Raw genomic sequence first — 17,463 nt, 5'->3', positions numbered from 1 at the left:
CACAATTCTTCTCATTGCTTTCTATTCTAAGCAAAAAATCGCTCCCCTTTGTATTTCCCTATTGAGCTCTATTATTTACATAAAAAAAAATGTTTTAATCCATTATATTCTTTAAGTTTTAGAATTTATTTCTAAGCTCTTTAATATGATCTATGTATTTATTTTGGTTTCCCTTAACTGCTTTACCTAAAATTGTTTGCTTTTTTAGAAATGCTTGTTCATATTCTACATATTCTTTATTCTCAATCTTATACTTTTCCAAATTCTTGAAGAGTTTCTTGAGTGAAACCCCTACTGTTCATACCATCACCGAATGCCCAACAATAATTTCTAATTATTTAACGCCAAGTGTCAACGTCTTTTTTAATGTTTCCTCAATTTGGCTGTAAATGGACATCAAGCCATCTGCCCTTTGACTTCTGACCGCCCCCTTGAGTTCAGTTTATTTCATGCTTCGCTGCGGCCCCTATAAGCAAACGTTTTTATATACATATACGATATATTGTATATTTTCCCGAAAAACCTAACCTTACACAAAATATACAATTTCTATTTATATTTATATGCGTCCATTTGTTGACTGTTATATTGATATATGTATAGTGAGAACCTCTATTCCGATTCTCCACACAAAAACCCACAAACAACAAAACAACAATTAATGTAATGTAATGGAAATTTGCTTCCGCAATAATAAAATTTTTACATTGCAGATTTTATGCTTCAAGTCTAGACGACAATTTTGGAACGTGCTCAATTAGTGTTATATGAATAACAGGCTAATACCCCTTCCGCCACACCGCTGCCGATGCCAACCCCTTCTCCACTTTTGCCAGGCCTAAGCAAAAACAATTTGCCAATGACATCTGGCAATGCGAGTGACGCGACGGCGGCAATAATACTATTTCATAATTTTTACTACACACAAGTAAATACATACATATATTTTTTAAATACATATATACATATGAGCTGATATATGCATATACAATATATTCTCAAGTTGTGCGATATGGTTTAAATGGATTGGGCGGGCAGTCCCATACGAGTGCCCCAGTCGCAGTTCCATATAATCAGCACCAGCTAAAAACCAAAGTCGTGCGAAATTTGTTAATACTCGTAATACCACATAGCGCTAAGTGGGCCACTGGGGGGTATGATGGGAGTACAGATATACCTAGCACACATTAAATTGTTTGAGTTATGGGTAATCGATAATATATCAATAAGCATACAATTACAAGCCTAGTACAAGGCTGCGAGTATTAGTATATTAAATTGAAACTTATCGATAACATTATTGATTAAATGTCAAACTGCGTCTAAAGCGATATGAGAGTAAAACTGGTTTGTTTAGTAATTGAGATAGCCGATATATTATTCTGTAACTTATCGATAACATTAGCGATCAACTGGTTTGTATGATGAGGAAGAATATCGATACTTGCGAATCATCGATGGCCGTATTATTGACCATTAGCAGGGTATTTCACTAGTCGTGCCCACCCGCCAACAATATGCTCACTTGTTAAGTATAAATTTTCACGTCGCACAACGAAGCAACAGCGTGGGGGGTTAGGGTGAGGGCGAGGCAAGATTTGCGCCTGATGGCGTCGATAAAAACAAATTCGTAGACACTTGGTAATTGTTTTTCATATTCCGTTTGTGTTTTTGTTGCTGTTGCTGCGTTTGTTTTTATTTCAAATGCACATTAGTATAACAACAACAACAACTGCAACTACAACTATTTGCGGCGCTGAGCCCTGCGCAATTTGTTTGCAATTGAGCTCGCGCGCTATTCCCTAGTTGTTTACTGTTTTTTCTCTCCCCCTCATTCCTTCAGGAAAGTTCGTGAATCTCGTCATGTATTTAGATGCAAGCAGGAAGACAGCGCGCAAAGGAGGAGCGAAACAGTGGAAGGGGGCACGGCCGTGTAGCAGCGCCTACGCAAAGAATAGTAAAAGAGGCAATAGATTCGAAGCACACGACCGAACAACGCACAGCCATTCGCAACACGTGGGTGTGAAGAGAGACGGACAGGCGACATTTGAATAGAGTGCAAATGGGAGTGAACGCGGAAGAGAGAGGGAGAGGTGGCGCTGTGCACAGACCATGACTAATCACAACGGTGGTGGCATAAATCATTTGCAGACAAAGCAGCGGGAGAAATCTTTTAGCTCTTTATGGTTGCTGTTGTAGCTGCTGCTGCTGATGCTTTTGTTGTTGCGGCTGCTCCAAACAGGAAGAGCTTTCTGCACACACACACACACACACACACACACACACACACACACACACACACACACACACACACAGAAAAAAAGTTTGTTTTTACTGTAGGCAGACGAAAGAGCGGCAAAGAATAAAAAATCATAAAAACAAACGCCCAAACAAAATGAATACATAAAATATGTCTTAACCTTGACATTGAATACGACGAATACATAAAAAGAAAATGCCGGCAAACACGTTACACATACAGAGTCACACACACATAACAATGTGCGCTTGTGTGTGTGTGTGTATCTGCAAAGCTTAGGCACGCTCGGCAGCCGCAGCAGCAGCATTGGAAGGGCGAATTAAATAAATATTAAAGAGCTACAAACGCGCAAATCGCAAAGTCAGAAAATGCCTAAAAACGTTTGTTTATCAGAAATACAAGAAATAAAAATAAAGTCGCCGCGTGTGGCGCTAAAAATAGCAAGCAACAAAAAATCAGAAACAAAAATAAACAAATACGCAGAAGAAATAAAAAGCGATAAAAAAAATTGTTTGCTTTTATGAATTAAAAAGTGCAAACGCAGAAAATAATACAAATCAGCCGGTTTTTTGTCTCCATCTCCCTCTCTCTTTTGATAAGCAGCAAATGCAATGCATAAACAGAAGCAGGCACAAGCTTTGCGGCGAGTCTTCAAGAGAGAGACAGTGTGTGTAAAAGAGCGCGAGAGAGCGACTGTGTGTGTGTGACATAGGCGCAGCAACTGTGCGCTTGAAGCAATAAAACAGATCAAAATTAAATCAGCGAAGAGACACAAAGAATATTCGAAAGCTGCGACAAGAACAACAACAACAGCAAATGAGAGAGCCCAAAGAATAAAAATAAAAACAAATATTGCGGCCTTGAAAACTGGACAAAAGCAAGCACAATAACAACGAAAACAGCAAAGAAGAGAGCCTAAACGAACGAAGGGAATTAGAAGTTGATTTGTTTTTGTCTTCTGTTTTCGGGGTTGAGCGAGCAACACTTGAAGAAAGGACAGGGAAAGGGTAATGCGGCACAGGCTCAGGCTGTGCAGATCTTGTGCAAAACAGAATACAAAGAAGAGAATAAAAATACAAAAACCCAGAGCAGAGCATATAGGCATGCCTATGAGTATGTATGTATGTATGTGTATTAAATGAGAGAAGAGATTGGAAATCAACAAGAAATAAGAGCAAAAAGAGGGCCACAACCAAATATAAAAGCACGATCTATTTTTTTTTTTTTCGTTCTTCGTTCTTCTTCGTAGTCGTCATGTTGTTGTTTAGCATTTGCTGCTTGTTTTGCTCGCACACACCCACACATACACACACACACATTTGTATTTTTTATCGGACTGGAATAAATTTTAATGCGCCCAACGACGAATTCGCTTTGAGAAACGGAAATATTAAAATTGGGCATAATGAAAATAAAAGTATATATGTACATACATATGTATATACACACACACACACAGATCGATAAATGTATGTGTATAAGAATTTACATAGTTCTTAATATATTGCGGCTGTTGAAGCTTTCAATAAATTTTGATGATTAATTTCGCATGTGTGAGGGCAAATCTTCAATCAACGAGAAACGGTGAGGGCAAGGAGCAGGCGAATACCAAACCTTGACCCAAAGTAATGGATAAAAACACACAAACAGATAAAGTAAGCGCACAAGCGAAAGAAAAGAAGAGAAACAAAATAAATAAACTGAATTCGATAAAAGTGAAACTCGTAATACAAGTACAAACATACACACACACACGTATGTACGTATATAAATAAATAATAAATGTGCGACCAAAAAGGAAATAACAAGCAGAATGGCAAAGCGCACAAAAAAAACGCAACGCTTGAAATTCGCAAACAGAATGCGACGAAGCAGGCAGGCATTGGAAGATCAGCAAAGAGAATGAGAGTGAGGGAGCGAGCGAGAGAGCGAAAGTACTGTGCAGGCGAAAGGAAGTAAAGCTGCGAGGAAAACAGAGAAAGAGACATATACATACATACATATATGTAGCTTGGTGTCATTAAGTCTGCTTGATTTGCATAATGCAAGCGAGCTTCCTTGAAAGTATTTACAAATAAAAAGAGAAACAAAAACAAAAAAAAGAGATCTTGTGATTTATTTCAAAAGACATGTTTTACAAATAATTTGAATTAATTTCGGCGATTAATCTTCTTCTTTTTATATTTGGCAGCTGTTGCGAGGGAGAATCGTTGTTGGAATTATCAAGGTTATATAAACGCAACAATGTGCCAAAAAAAAAGTACGGCAAACAAACAAACATTTGCTTTTGGACACTATCAAACAAGAAATTAATCGAAATGGTCGTGAATGAAGATCTCTAAAATATGGAATATTCCCATGTTTATATATTTAAAATTTTATAATAAAAAAAATTATTATTATTTTATTAAAAAAATTAAATTAAGCAAAGAACTTTTTTTTTTTGTATTTCTCTATTTTCTATAACAAATAAGACTCGTAAATTAATAAAAAAAAAAAATGTATGTTACAAAAAAATTTTATTCTTAATATTTATTCTATTTAAATGATATATTTCCATACATTTTATATTCTCTCATTTATTGTTTCTTCTTATTGCCCAATTTTGTCATTTAGTGTAGATAGAAATATCTAATTTTGTTTCTCACTTTTATTTAGATGTTCGAATTTAGAATTATTGACATTGCGCCCACATGTTGGGAAATTTTCAAATTCAATCAAGTGAAGGCGCGAACGACAGGGGACAAGGAGTGGGGGCTGCACTGGAAGGCTAAAGTGTGTACTATTTACTGTTAACTTACCGCACACGCTCCGAGTAGATTTCGACTTCTTTGTTCTTCTGCTGCTGCACGAGCTGCTGCTGATCGTAGCTGGCGAGCGGCTTGAAGCCGCTGATGTTGACCAAGGAGGGCAGCTGCGGTGCTGCTGCTGCTGATGCTGCTGACGGTGTTGGTGGCTGCAGCAGGCACTTGGCCAGGCCGAGACCGTTATGTTGTTGTTGCAGCAGCTGCAATTGTTGTTGTTGTTGCTGCTGCTGCTGTTGCTGATAGTGCAACTGTTGCTGCTGCACGGGCGAGAGCGAGCTGTCTGCACTGGACTGCGAGGCCGAGGGCGAACTGGAACCGCTGGAAGAGAGACTTCCAGCACGAGCACGCAAATCTAGACCCAACACATTGTGATTGTTGTTGTTGCCATTGCTGTTGTTGTTGTTGTTGTTGCTGCTCATGAGTATGTTGCTGAGGGTTGCCACAACGCTGGGCTGCAAGCCGTTTGCATGATTATTGCTGCCGTTGCTGTTATTGTTGTTGTTGTTGTGGGGCAAACCAGAGCCAATCACACCCACATTCGGATTGGGCGTAATATTCGCCGCATTCGTGTTGATCGGCGCTAAAGCAACAACAGCTTGTTTTTGGTTATTGGCCGTGTTGTTGTTGTTGTTGTTATTATTAATATTATTGCTGGCATTTCCATTGGTGTTGCGATTTCGCTTCTTCTTCGCCTTCGCCTTTTTATCATCTTCATCGCTGCCACTGCCGCCGCTGCCAATCAACGACCGCTGGAAGCAAATTCCAGTCGGCGGCCATTCCAGATCCTTGCGCAAATGCCCACGGCCGCACTTGCAGCTGCAATTCTTATAGACCAGATCGTAGCCCTTTTTGGTCCACAACTGCTGCACACGCTGCCGCTCCGACCAGCTGCGACCCCGAGCGCTCGCCTTCAGCTGCTGCAGCACGCCCGCCTCCCACTGCTCGAAGCAATCCCGATGCATATACTGGCCCTCGTTGCAGTTCTCATTGTTGCACACCACGCGCACATAGTCGCCGAGCCGACTCTGATCGTCCAGGGCGATGAGGGTGTCCAGTTTGGTGCATTCACCGTTAGGATAGCAGCAGCGCGTCAACTGAACGCCGACGCTGAGCGTTTGCTGCATGGGCGCCATGTTAGTTGTAGACAGTGGAGTCGAGAAGTGGAGAGCGGAGTTGTAGAGATGCAGCTCCTGCTGCTCCTGCTGATGTTGCTGGAGTTGTAGCTGTAGTTGCTGCTGCTGCTGCTGTTGAGAGTTACCGCTGCTGCTGCTGCTGCTGCGACGCGGCGCCATAAATTCGCACGTGTCTAACAAATTTTTTGCTGCTCTCAACTATTTCCGTTTGTTATTTTTCGAAAATATTTTTTTTAAGCCCTGCTAAGCCACTGCCTCAGCATGTTTAAATTTTGTTTGTTCTTAAAGATTTTTTGTTTCTGTCTTAACTGTATAAAAAGTGTACACAAAATTGCAGTCTATGTTTTTTTATTGTTAATTTATTGCTAAATTTATACCTGAGCTGAGTTTACAACGCGCGTTTCTAGTATCAAAAATTTATTTTTTATTTTTACATTTTTAATTATTTTTATTAATTCACACACACGCACAAAAATTGTTTATTTGGCGGCGCCGGTTTTTGTTTTTTATTTTTTTTTTTTATTACACCACACACTGTCTTTTATGCATATTATTTATTGAGTAGGAAAATATATATGTATACAAAACGTATTCGATACCGTTTATTTATTTTATTTGTTTTATTATGTTCTTCGCTGATTTTGCATTGTTTCGCTTTGCCCACTTCCAATTTTTAGTTCAAGTGCGGCAAACGGAGAGCGCTGCGATAAACACAACCAACCAGATCAAAAGCGAAAATCCAACTAAATGAAACGAACGGTACACACGAGCAGCCGAACAGTCTAGCGAACGAACAACAAACTGAAACTGAAATTGGAAGCACACACACACATGCACATACACAATCGCACAGCCGACCGGCAGAGGCAACACAACGTACACGTATTCTCGCTGCTGCTGCTGCTGCCGCTGCCTCTGCCTCTGCTGCTCTTGTTGTTGTTGGTGGGTGGATGGGTCGAGCTGTTCGATGTTGTCCGTCGAGCTGCACAGCCGCTGCCTGGCTCGGCAGCGTTTGGTTCAACCACGACGCTGGCAGCGCAGTTGCAAGTTTTACTTTTTTTGTTGCTGTTGTTCTTGCTTAGGGGTGAGTGGGTGTTAGGGTGGTTTGGTTGGCTGGTTTCACTTTCCACCACCACCGAAATCGACGTCGCCACCTCGCTGCGGAAAATGCTTGTTTTTCATTTGAGGAAAATTTCGTACAAGTTTTGGCGCTAAAAATCGAGATGTCGGGCGGGGTGGTTTTTTGGCAATGTATTTTCCTGGGGGGTTGGTTGGTGGAGCTTGCGGCACTTGAGTAGACGAGCAAGGGAGATGGCAAGAGATATTAACGAAAAGTTCTATTCAAATTCACTTTCAATGCGGCTCGAACATGACGCAAACGCAGCTCGTTTCCCCTACAACATGTTGTACTGCGCTGCGCAAAGTCAGTCAAATGCTCGACAGCGCACCAGACGCAACATGTATGAAGCTAGTGTGTGCATGGTCGTGTTTATGGTCGTGTGTTTGTGTGCGTTTGTGTGACGCAAAAAAGCCGGCAAAACAAACAACAGACTGCGTTGAGCAGGGTTGTCAAGTTGATTTTCGTTTGAAAATTTACCAAGAAAGTTCTGGCAGCTGATTGGAATATTCCATAAAGTTTATTTATGTGAACATTTATTCTTAGATACAGTCTAATTATACATTTAGATACATACATATACTCGCATGTCAACTGAATGTGTACATTTCGCAAGATGTATTGATACCTGTGCCAAAATACATATGTATCACACATACAAATAGATATGAATAAACCAGCATGAGTATGTGCGTACATCTTCCCATAGAATCTACTTTGTTTCGGTTTTGACTGGAATGGGACCCTTTGCAGGCCGTCTACTGCTGACTGTGCTTCCATTTGGTATATAATCCCAAAAAACACACGCACACACATGTGCAGTTACAATATTAACGTATATAAGCACAAATACATAGGCAACTTAACACAATGGCACACGAACAAAAATAAAAGAGGCATTAAAAAAGCAAGCTGAAGAAGGCATAAAACAGTAAAAGCAAAGTGGAAACATGCGAGCTACGTCGAGTCATTTGGCACGCTGCAAGGAGTATGCACTTCTCTAAACTTGCTGAAAATATTTGCCTTGGTGCATGTGTACAGTAAAATTTGCTACAATCTAATATATTGTATATTTGTATATATATATTATTGTGGATTAAATTTCATTTGATTTACATAAATAAAATGTATGAGCACAGTCATTTGAATTTTTGCACTTCACAAATGTAGGGTATTCCATAATTTATTATACCGCTTTGATGCTTTTTCGCTGTTGGTGTCAGTATCGTCGCTGTTCTCTGTTGCGCTCTTCGCATCATCGACTGCTCTTCTACTTGTGTGTATGAATGTATGTATGTACATACATATGTATGTATACATGTACATATTTATGTGTATGTATTGCTTGTTTGTATTCGTTTGAATTTTTGTGCTTCCCTTTTAGAGTCCTGTATTAAAATCGAAAAGCAAAGCGTGTTGCGAAAAGGAGGAAAAAAATAACAAAGGCAAAAACCAAAATAAGGGCACGTGTAGGTTGAGCTTTATATGTATGTATGTACATACATACATACATACAACGCATGTGTGTACTTTCAGTAGTTATACGCATACATATGCATGTACATATGTATGTATGTACATATGTACATATGTGTTTAATACCATATGGATACATACATATGTATGTACATACATACATATGTATGTAACTTCTATATACTATCACTGACCAGAGAACTCTGGTCAGTGGTACTATCGATATTCTAACGTCACAAGCGCATATACTGTGGTGTGTATACGTACATATGTTTGTGCTTACATATGTACATATGTATGTATATGTATATGTATGTATGAACATACAGAAACGAATCGAGACTTCCATCATCTGCTGGAAAGTGAAAACTGTTTTTATAGAGCAATAATTTAAATGATTTATAAACGGTATGCACATACAAATATGTATTTATGAACATCCATGTATGTACATACATATGTTTTGTGTATATGAATTTCAAAAACATATGTACATACGTATATCGATAACATAACGATACAAAATTCGATAGGTCTGCAGCAGTGCTGCTCGCACGTGTCTGGCAATATGTACATACATTTGTACGTATGTATGCAAAAAGTAGATCAAATGAAAACAAAAATACATAGAGGAACACAATAATGTGGATATACTTGTTTGCATGTGTGTTTGTGTTTCTTATAGGATTCGTTAACTAAGGACTTGCCATAAAGTCAAGGCCTTGGTCGCGTCCAACTGGCAAAGTCAAAAACTGCGTAGTTTTTGGGCCTCCTTTTGTGCCTGCCTGCCTGTCTACCTGCATGTGTGTGTGAGCTTGGATGCGAGTGTGTGCGGAGCGAAGAGAGGAGTAGCTGCTCTGCTCTGATATAATAATTAAGTCAGGTAGGCAGATCGCAGCCATTGCGTAATAAGTTCGACAGTGTGAATGGGTGAGAGAACATGTGTGCATGTGTGTATGTGTATGTGTTTGTGTGTGCTTGTTTGGTATTCTAGCTGGAAGGATCGAATAATCAAGAGGGAGCGAGAGGGAAAGATATACACACAGAGAAGAGAACAAAGAACCAGGCGTCAACGGAGGAAGTTGGAATTGGACTAGTTTGTGTTGCTTTGCTTCGTGAGTTCTTTTCTTTTCTTCTTGTCTCCTTTATTATTATTTTCCTTACTTATTATTTTATTGTGTGCGCCTCTGCGCTGACCTAATTTTAATGACCAGTAAAATGAAACTGGGGGATCGCAGTGCAACAAGAATTTTGCAGCCCTGCGGCTGGGACCATAATTCAGCCTCAGCCTTAGCTCTGGCGACGTCGCGACGTAGACGTCGTCGACGACGACGACGACGACGACACGCATCAACTTTAATTTTCATAATTAATGGCAACTAAAGGCTGCAGAAGATGTAGCCCCTGGACATGGGCATGGGCATGGTCTGGGTTGCCATAAATAAATGTCGGTCTAAACATCGCCTTTTGACACCCAGCATGAAGTCTTCCAAGACTTCCTGTTTTGCGTGTGAGAAAGCGTGTCGATATTTGGTGCCGAAGGAAACTTTGCGGCTAAGACGCAAACAAACTTGGGAGTACAGTGAAAGCTCGCCGAATGCACAGCTAACGTCTTCATGGGTTGGTTTATGCAATTTTTTCTACTTTTGAGAGTCGAGATTCGAATTTACTTGGGCCTTAGCAATTATTTGTTTACTGAAAGTGAAGGATTTCGGAGAGAGAACCTACGAATTGAATGTCAATGTAATCCTTTAACAACATATAGTCGATAATTGCCTATTTCTGCACCACAATTTATAGTTTAAGATCCAATATCTCACATTTTAAACCACAAGGTTTTTTGCCTGAAATTTTTGTATCAAAAGTCGATTATAAAGTCTCATTCTCTTTATGAAAAACTTAATTTCTTGTACTATCTTAATTTAAATGTTATATAAAATTTGAATTAAATTTATTTAAATATAAAAAACCAACAAGAATTTCTATGCTTCGTTTTTATTTTCATTCCGAATCCTATCATATTCCTCACATCTGTTTTTTATTTTTTTATTTTTTATTAGCTCTTCTTCTTCTTCAGCTTTTATGGATTTCACTGTACTCTCACTTTAAAATTGATGCATGCAAAAATCAAGTTCGCATTAAGTTGGCGGTGGTAGCGGCCGTAACACCCATACCCCTTCGACCCCTACCTCACTCAGCTGAGGCTATCGAGGGTGTGTCAGTGGTACACAGCAGATGCACAGATCCCCATATACCCTGTACATACATATATAGATATGTATATATATGTATGTATGTATATTTATTTGTATGCGTGTGGCTGGGTATTATTTGTAATTACCCATACTCCCGCATTTATCCAATCGGAAGCGGCTTTGAAACCCAAAATAGGGTTTGAAATTTTTCATGCTGGCATGACAACCACTGTCCACAGTCGAGTACATAACGCCAAAAATGTATATATACGTATGGTATATATGTATATCTGGTATATATAGTATGTATGTATATATAGACACGGTCTTTATGAGCCCAGCTGTGCACGAAGGGTGCCGTTATTTCGTTTGCCAAAAATAACTCAAACTCCATTTTGTTTTCCACTTTGTGTTTTCGTTTCATTTTTTGGTTTGCCATGCCTCTGGGGGCGTGGGGGCGTTAATGCGGGGCGTGGGCGCCCTGCTCTTATTAATTCCGCTTGAGCGTTGGAGTATCTGTCTCACTCCCTCCCTACCCCTCCCTCTTACATATGTAAACGAAATGAAGTCAGCATTCGCAATTGAAAATGGCCCAAAAACCAACATTTCAACTATTTGCAGCTCTCCCGGTTTGTTGAATATGGTATATAGAATCCTTAGAAAATAGAATCGATAGGAACATATTTATACATAAATGAGATGTGGCTTATATTGCAGGTATACCCAGCATGTATTATAATACTTGTTCTTAAACTTGATATTAGAAAAAAACCTTATTTAAATAGATTTAAAATTTGAAAATAAATTAAATATTATTATTATGAAAGAAATCTATCAAATTTAGATTACCTAACCAGGTATAAATGCCCAATGCATTACATATATATATGTATAGCATATCTCTTTTTCTATGTAAGTATGTGTGTGTGTTTGTATGTGTGAAAGCAGAAAGTGAAAGTGAGCGAGATAGCGCAACAGAGCTAAAATTTCATTTGTCCTTTGTGCTAGCATGTAACGAAAGCGAGAGAGTGCGCGCGCGAGAGAAAGACAGAGAGTGAGGAGAAGGAGTAAGCGAGAGAGGGAGGGCAAGAGAGAGACAAAGAGAGAGAGAGAGAGAGCATTAGCAGGGACAAGGACAAGGACAAGGAGACGAAGATTTTGAGGCGCACGCACTTTTCGGCTCACTTGTTTCGGGGTTATTTTTTCTACAGATGAGAGAGTAAATACATTTATACATATGTATATACATACATATGTATGTGTATGTACATCTATACAAAAACTATCTGTAATAAGCGTAGTAGGGCAACAACGTGTATTGCATATATATATATATATATATATGCATATATATATCATCTATCCTCATCTAAGTATAGTTAAATGTTTTCTTCAGCGCCTACACCTAGCTAACTCCGCCCACACAAATGTGGAAACAGCTCTAATATGGCTGAACATTCAGGTAGATTTATACAGACATTTACTGGCTAATGAAAATTAAGGTAAAAATTCAGTTAGTAATAAAAAATTTCTAGATGATTTGCTGGGTAAATATGTAGTAAGAGAAATAATATAAATAATGAAGAGAACTGAAAGATACGAAATACATAGATTCATATAACATAAATATACATGGATTGATATTGCAATGTTTTCGTAATGTATCTCAATTATATTGAAAAACTCGAGTAATATTTGGGTATTTTGTGGGAAGATTAAATAAATTGGGAAGATTACAAAATATAATAAACTAAAGTAAAATTGAAAATTTGTATACATATGTGATTGGGCTAGTACGTTTTAGGGTGAGACCTCGTAGGTGCTCTCTGCTATATGTACATATATTTACATATATACATATATGCCCAATCTACAGATATCTTAAATTAATAGATCTCTAGCATGTATCCATGTATAGATTTATCGTAATCATAGAACACATCATCCGAAATAATGAATATTATATATATTAATAAGCCATTTATTTACTTTAGCTTGAATCAAAAAGTGAGGGAGGTGCATTAAATATCAAACTACTACAAATTGGTGTTGATTATGTGAGAAAAAACGTATATAATTTATCTGAAACTGATTCATTTAAAATATTAATCCGATTACTTCTCAAAGTTTTCGAATATGCTCATTTGTTGTACGAAAGTCATCAACGAAAATGCAAATTTCGCTACCTATAAAAGGATCGTAAGACTTTAAGTTTCACTTTCAAAATATCAATTTAATAATATCTCACCTGAATATTTATGTTCAGGCATATGGGAAAGACCCCGCCGCCAAGAAAGATAATCGGCTGTTGTACCTTATGTATGAAATAGACCAGAGCCGATTTATAGGGTCGACTGGCGCCCATCCAGTGCGAATGAAATATGGCCAAGGCTAAATTTTCACAGTCCTCAACAATCAGATCGCACGTGTACGAGAATGGGAAAGTTTGAAACAAGCTAGCCGTCATATATATAGCCGTCGTAATGCCCGATATCAAGTCAGCAAATGAAACCAAGTGAATCAGAGTCGAAGCCAGCACCAAAGATACAGTCGCATACTGAACAAACATTGTGCGAGAGATCAGAGGACGCATGTTCTCACAGTAACTGCAGAGAGTAAAATATATAGATATATATATAGAGATACATAGATATACTTACTCTAAAATTAGTTTATGATCCTTGATGCATAGCACTAGTTCCCCGTAGTTCTCATCTTCAGTCATATCTGTCTGCATGCGCAATCGTTCGACCCTCACATGGAGCCACTTGATATAGGCCCTTACAGTCAGACCGAATATCAAAGGAGTAGCATCCAGTGCCAAGGTGGCATAGATGGCGAATACCTGTAGGAAATACTCCAAGATCGAGGCGATCCACAAGCTGCGAGTACCGTCACGCCAGTCCACAAAGGGATTATATAAGTTCAATGGCGGTATACCCGTCGAGATGGCATAGGCCAAGTTCAGAGAAGTCGGTATAAAATATATAACATGATATACACATATGATATAATTGCAGCGCGTCGCCAATTTGTGGACTTCGACTCTTTCCTCATATGTGACGCAGCGCTCGCTCATCACGTCCAACAGATCCTTGGCCTTATCCACGCGCCATCGGTTCAGGAGCATTATTGTCGACTTGATCGTATAGGCGGGTGCATTGAAAAACACTTCCAGTGAGGTGAATAGAGTATCGGCATGGGAGATATCTATGGTCCACATCAGAGACTGTACGAATAGGACTGGAACATATAGAGTAAAGGCCACGACCAAACCAGTCCAAACTCTATAGAGTTGCTTTTTCATATAGCTATACGACGCGGTCGAGCCCCAGCCCAAGTTTCTCAGCATATAGTCCAGATATTTATAGGCGTGGCGCGAATGAAACAGATTCTCCCCTTCAGCTTCTCGAAGATATTTAAATTTCATTTTTCCACAAATCTTCTCACAGCACTCAAAGCTCAAGTTAACTGACGAAATCTAACTGGAAATTGCTTTATATACAGGTCTATAGACCACTTAGATATTCTCGATTTTTGCTATAAATTAAAAAAAAAAAAAATGTATGATATGCAAATACTTATACACTATAAGCCTATGAGCTTTAGGGTTTTCTGTAGATTTTATCAAACTCTCATTATAGATTATGTTAAAAATTTTGAAAACTTTTAAATAAATATGTTTCAATCAAAATCTGTTACTACTTAGGGTATGAGGTCGATGATAATGATCTAATTAAGCACAAAAAATTTATGTATGAAATGAAATATCGAAGTTGATATATTAACTCTTTATAAAATCCACAGAACAAATTAAGTAGAATTTTGTATTACTCTATATATATATCACATAAATCTAAAGCGTATTCAATATTCTAGGTGGCAAACAAATAACTTTTCTTCATAATTGTAGAGAAAGTTCTTGCGACTTTTTCTTTTGTCCAAGTCATTGAGAGAATATTTAATCTATGGCTGAGAAGAAAAGTTACAGCTATTTTTTCTGAATGGGCGTATTACCAATTGAGGATATCCGATATAATTCCCTAACAGAATCTGGCAAAATTCTCACAGTCAGAATCAAAGTTGAAATCAAAGTTGAAATAAAATCAATCAGCCAAGTACATATATTATTAAAATATACACTATTTTAAATTCCAAATAATATATTTATTGAACAAAGTGCATTACATGATTCAATAATCTATTTTATAGTGCATCTACTTTGTAGTGCATTTTGTATCTCATTTATGAGTCAAGGATATATGTTTATTTAGATATGACTTCTAACACACGGCTCTTTCGGTAATTCAACGTTCAAAGTTTTCAAATACGCTCATCTGTTGAACAAATGTTGTCAAAGTGAATGCAAATTTAGCCACCTTGAAGATGTGAGAGGGAGAAAAAATAATATATATTTAATAATCCCAAGAAAAATACCTTGAAACATCTCAACTTACTTGAATATTTACGTTCAGGCATATGGGGAATACGCCGCCAGCTATAAATTGGATTGGTTGCTGGGTCCTGTGAATGAAATACTTAAGGGCCGAAGTGTAGGCGCCGGTCGCACCCCTCCAATTCGAATGAAATATAGCCATCGATAGTAGTTCACAGTCATCAACTAACTGCTCGCAGATGTACGATATTGGAAAAGTTTGAAACAAAGCTGAGACCATATAAATGGTGGTTGTAATGCCCGAGACCAAATCCGCAAAAGCTACCAAATGAATTAGTGATGATGCCATCACCAAGGATGCTGTGCAATACTGAACAAACAAGGTACGAGATAGCAGAGGACGCATGTTCTCGCTGTAACTAAACGAAGGAAATATTGAAGATTAAGAATGGAAAAACGAATATTTGAGATTTAGGATCGAAGATAGAAGTTTGAAGTTTGACGATTGTTAATTGAAAATAGAAGATTGTACCATTAAGATTATAGAGTGATTAATTCTAATAGAAGATTGATGATAGAAGAATTGAGATTGAAAGATGAGTATTAAAAATTAGAATTTATTGAGATAGAAAATGATTGAAGCTGGAAGATTGAAGATAGAAGACTAAAAATTAAAATTTCTTACGGGTATACGAATATAATAAATTTTAATGTCTATAATAAATTGTAAATCCCTCCTATACACGACTTAGATATATTTATATTCAATTTTCACTCACTCCACAAGAAGCTTATGATCCTTGATGCATTGAACAAGTTGCTGGTAGTTCTCATCCTCAGTCATTTCGGGATTATTGCGCAATTCTTCGATCCGGTCTTTCAGCCATTGTGTATAGGATCGCATAGTCGACCCGAATATCAGAAGCATAGAATCTGAGCCTATGAAGACATGGACCGCAAAGATCTGTAGGAGATAGTCGCAAAATGCTGCGATCCACAGACTGAGCGTATCCTTATGCCAGTCCACAAATGGATTATACAAATTTAGAGGCGGATATCCCTTGTAGAGGCTATGGATTAAATTCAGTGTCGTTGGTACCATGTATACAATCCGATATGTAATTGTTATGTAATTGGAGCTGACGGCCAATCGATGAAGTTTCACCCGCTCTTCGTATGTCACCATACGCTCGCTCATCACGTCCAACATGTCCTTGGCCTTGTCCACACGCCATCTGTTGTGGAGCATTATGCACGACTTGATCGTATAGGAGGGGCCGTTGAAGAACACCTCGAGCGTGGTGAACAGAGTATCGGCATGGGAGATATCAATGGTCCACATAAGCGACATTACGAATAGAACGGGAACATATAGACTGAAAATGACGACCAAAACCGTATACAGTCTATATAATCGACGATATATGTAGCCACGCCCCTCGACCGAGGCCCAGCCCAAGAAGACTATAATATCATCGACGTATTTGTAGCCGTCTCGGGCTGCAAGCAGATTTTCCCCATCTGGTTCTCTGATATATTCGAAAATCATTGCTGGAGTTGAATCTCTCTATGCACAATATTCGCAGTTCACAATTATCCGCAACTGAAGTAAGCTCCTTGATTTGTCAGTATTTATACCTTTCTAGCGCAATGCAATAATTCCCACCAGAACAAATTATGTTTTCGCAGTGGAAAAGTTTAGAAAACTTTTCCCCATTAGTTTTTCAACAAAACGGTAAATTTCTTATTTTATATTTATGAGTTTACAATTAAAAGTTAAGCTAATTGTTTTCACTTAATTAATAAAATATTAAGTTCAAGAACTTAAGAATTTAATTAGCTGAACTACGAATGAGTATATAGAAATATATAGTATGCATTTGCACACTGAGAAAAATTAGCATGCTGTCATGTGTCGTGGCAGGGGTCGTAGTTAGTATACTTAATAAATCGATTAACGATAACTTCAATTATGGGTAGTGCAATTCGCTTGAGTCGAATTAGTTCCAACTGTACCTGAAAGCGATAAAAATAAGTACATGTGTATGTCACAAGAAACTTGCAGGCTCTAATGCTATA

The 17,463-nt window shown here is 38.3% G+C and overlaps 3 protein-coding genes and 1 long non-coding RNA gene across 4 annotated transcripts in view; all 4 read right to left on the bottom strand.

Annotated features, from left to right (window-relative positions):
• Window positions 1–6,359, bottom strand: part of heca (hdc homolog, cell cycle regulator) — a 111,257-nt gene extending 104,898 nt beyond the window's left edge. Inside the window, exon 1 of the mRNA XM_018112561.3 lies at window positions 5,062–6,359. Coding sequence (XP_017968050.2) covers window positions 5,062–6,359 — 1,298 coding nt within the window. The remainder of the gene's footprint in view (window positions 1–5,061) is intronic.
• On the bottom strand, window positions 604–4,658 carry LOC149092050 (uncharacterized). The gene is made up of 2 exons (XR_016197646.1): window positions 2,301–4,658; window positions 604–2,252 (listed from the first exon to the last, which is right to left on the bottom strand). It is a non-coding gene; the product is annotated as an uncharacterized LOC149092050 (long non-coding RNA).
• A 6,731-nt stretch (window positions 6,360–13,090) lies between the features above and the next one.
• LOC149092049 (odorant receptor 42b-like) lies at window positions 13,091–14,534 on the bottom strand. Its single transcript, XM_018098196.3, has 3 exons — window positions 13,649–14,534; window positions 13,237–13,594; window positions 13,091–13,174 (listed from the first exon to the last, which is right to left on the bottom strand). Exons 1-3 carry the CDS (start codon window positions 14,416–14,418, stop codon window positions 13,103–13,105), a joined length of 1,200 nt encoding a protein of 399 aa, XP_017953685.1. The 5' UTR covers window positions 14,419–14,534; the 3' UTR covers window positions 13,091–13,102.
• A 639-nt stretch (window positions 14,535–15,173) lies between these two features.
• On the bottom strand, window positions 15,174–17,174 carry LOC108649175 (odorant receptor 42b). Its single transcript, XM_018098195.3, has 3 exons — window positions 16,164–17,174; window positions 15,446–15,803; window positions 15,174–15,367 (listed from the first exon to the last, which is right to left on the bottom strand). The coding sequence occupies exons 1-3, from the start codon at window positions 16,931–16,933 to the stop codon at window positions 15,296–15,298; spliced, it is 1,200 nt and encodes a 399-aa protein (XP_017953684.1). The 5' UTR covers window positions 16,934–17,174; the 3' UTR covers window positions 15,174–15,295.
• Between the last annotated feature and the right edge of the window lie 289 nt (window positions 17,175–17,463).

This window comes from Drosophila navojoa, chromosome 2, assembly GCF_054131105.1.
Source record: "Drosophila navojoa isolate 15081-1374.11 chromosome 2, UAZ_NAV_1.0, whole genome shotgun sequence".
Taxonomy (NCBI): Eukaryota; Metazoa; Arthropoda; class Insecta; order Diptera; family Drosophilidae; genus Drosophila; species Drosophila navojoa.
This window is presented reverse-complemented; position numbering and strand designations above follow the sequence as displayed.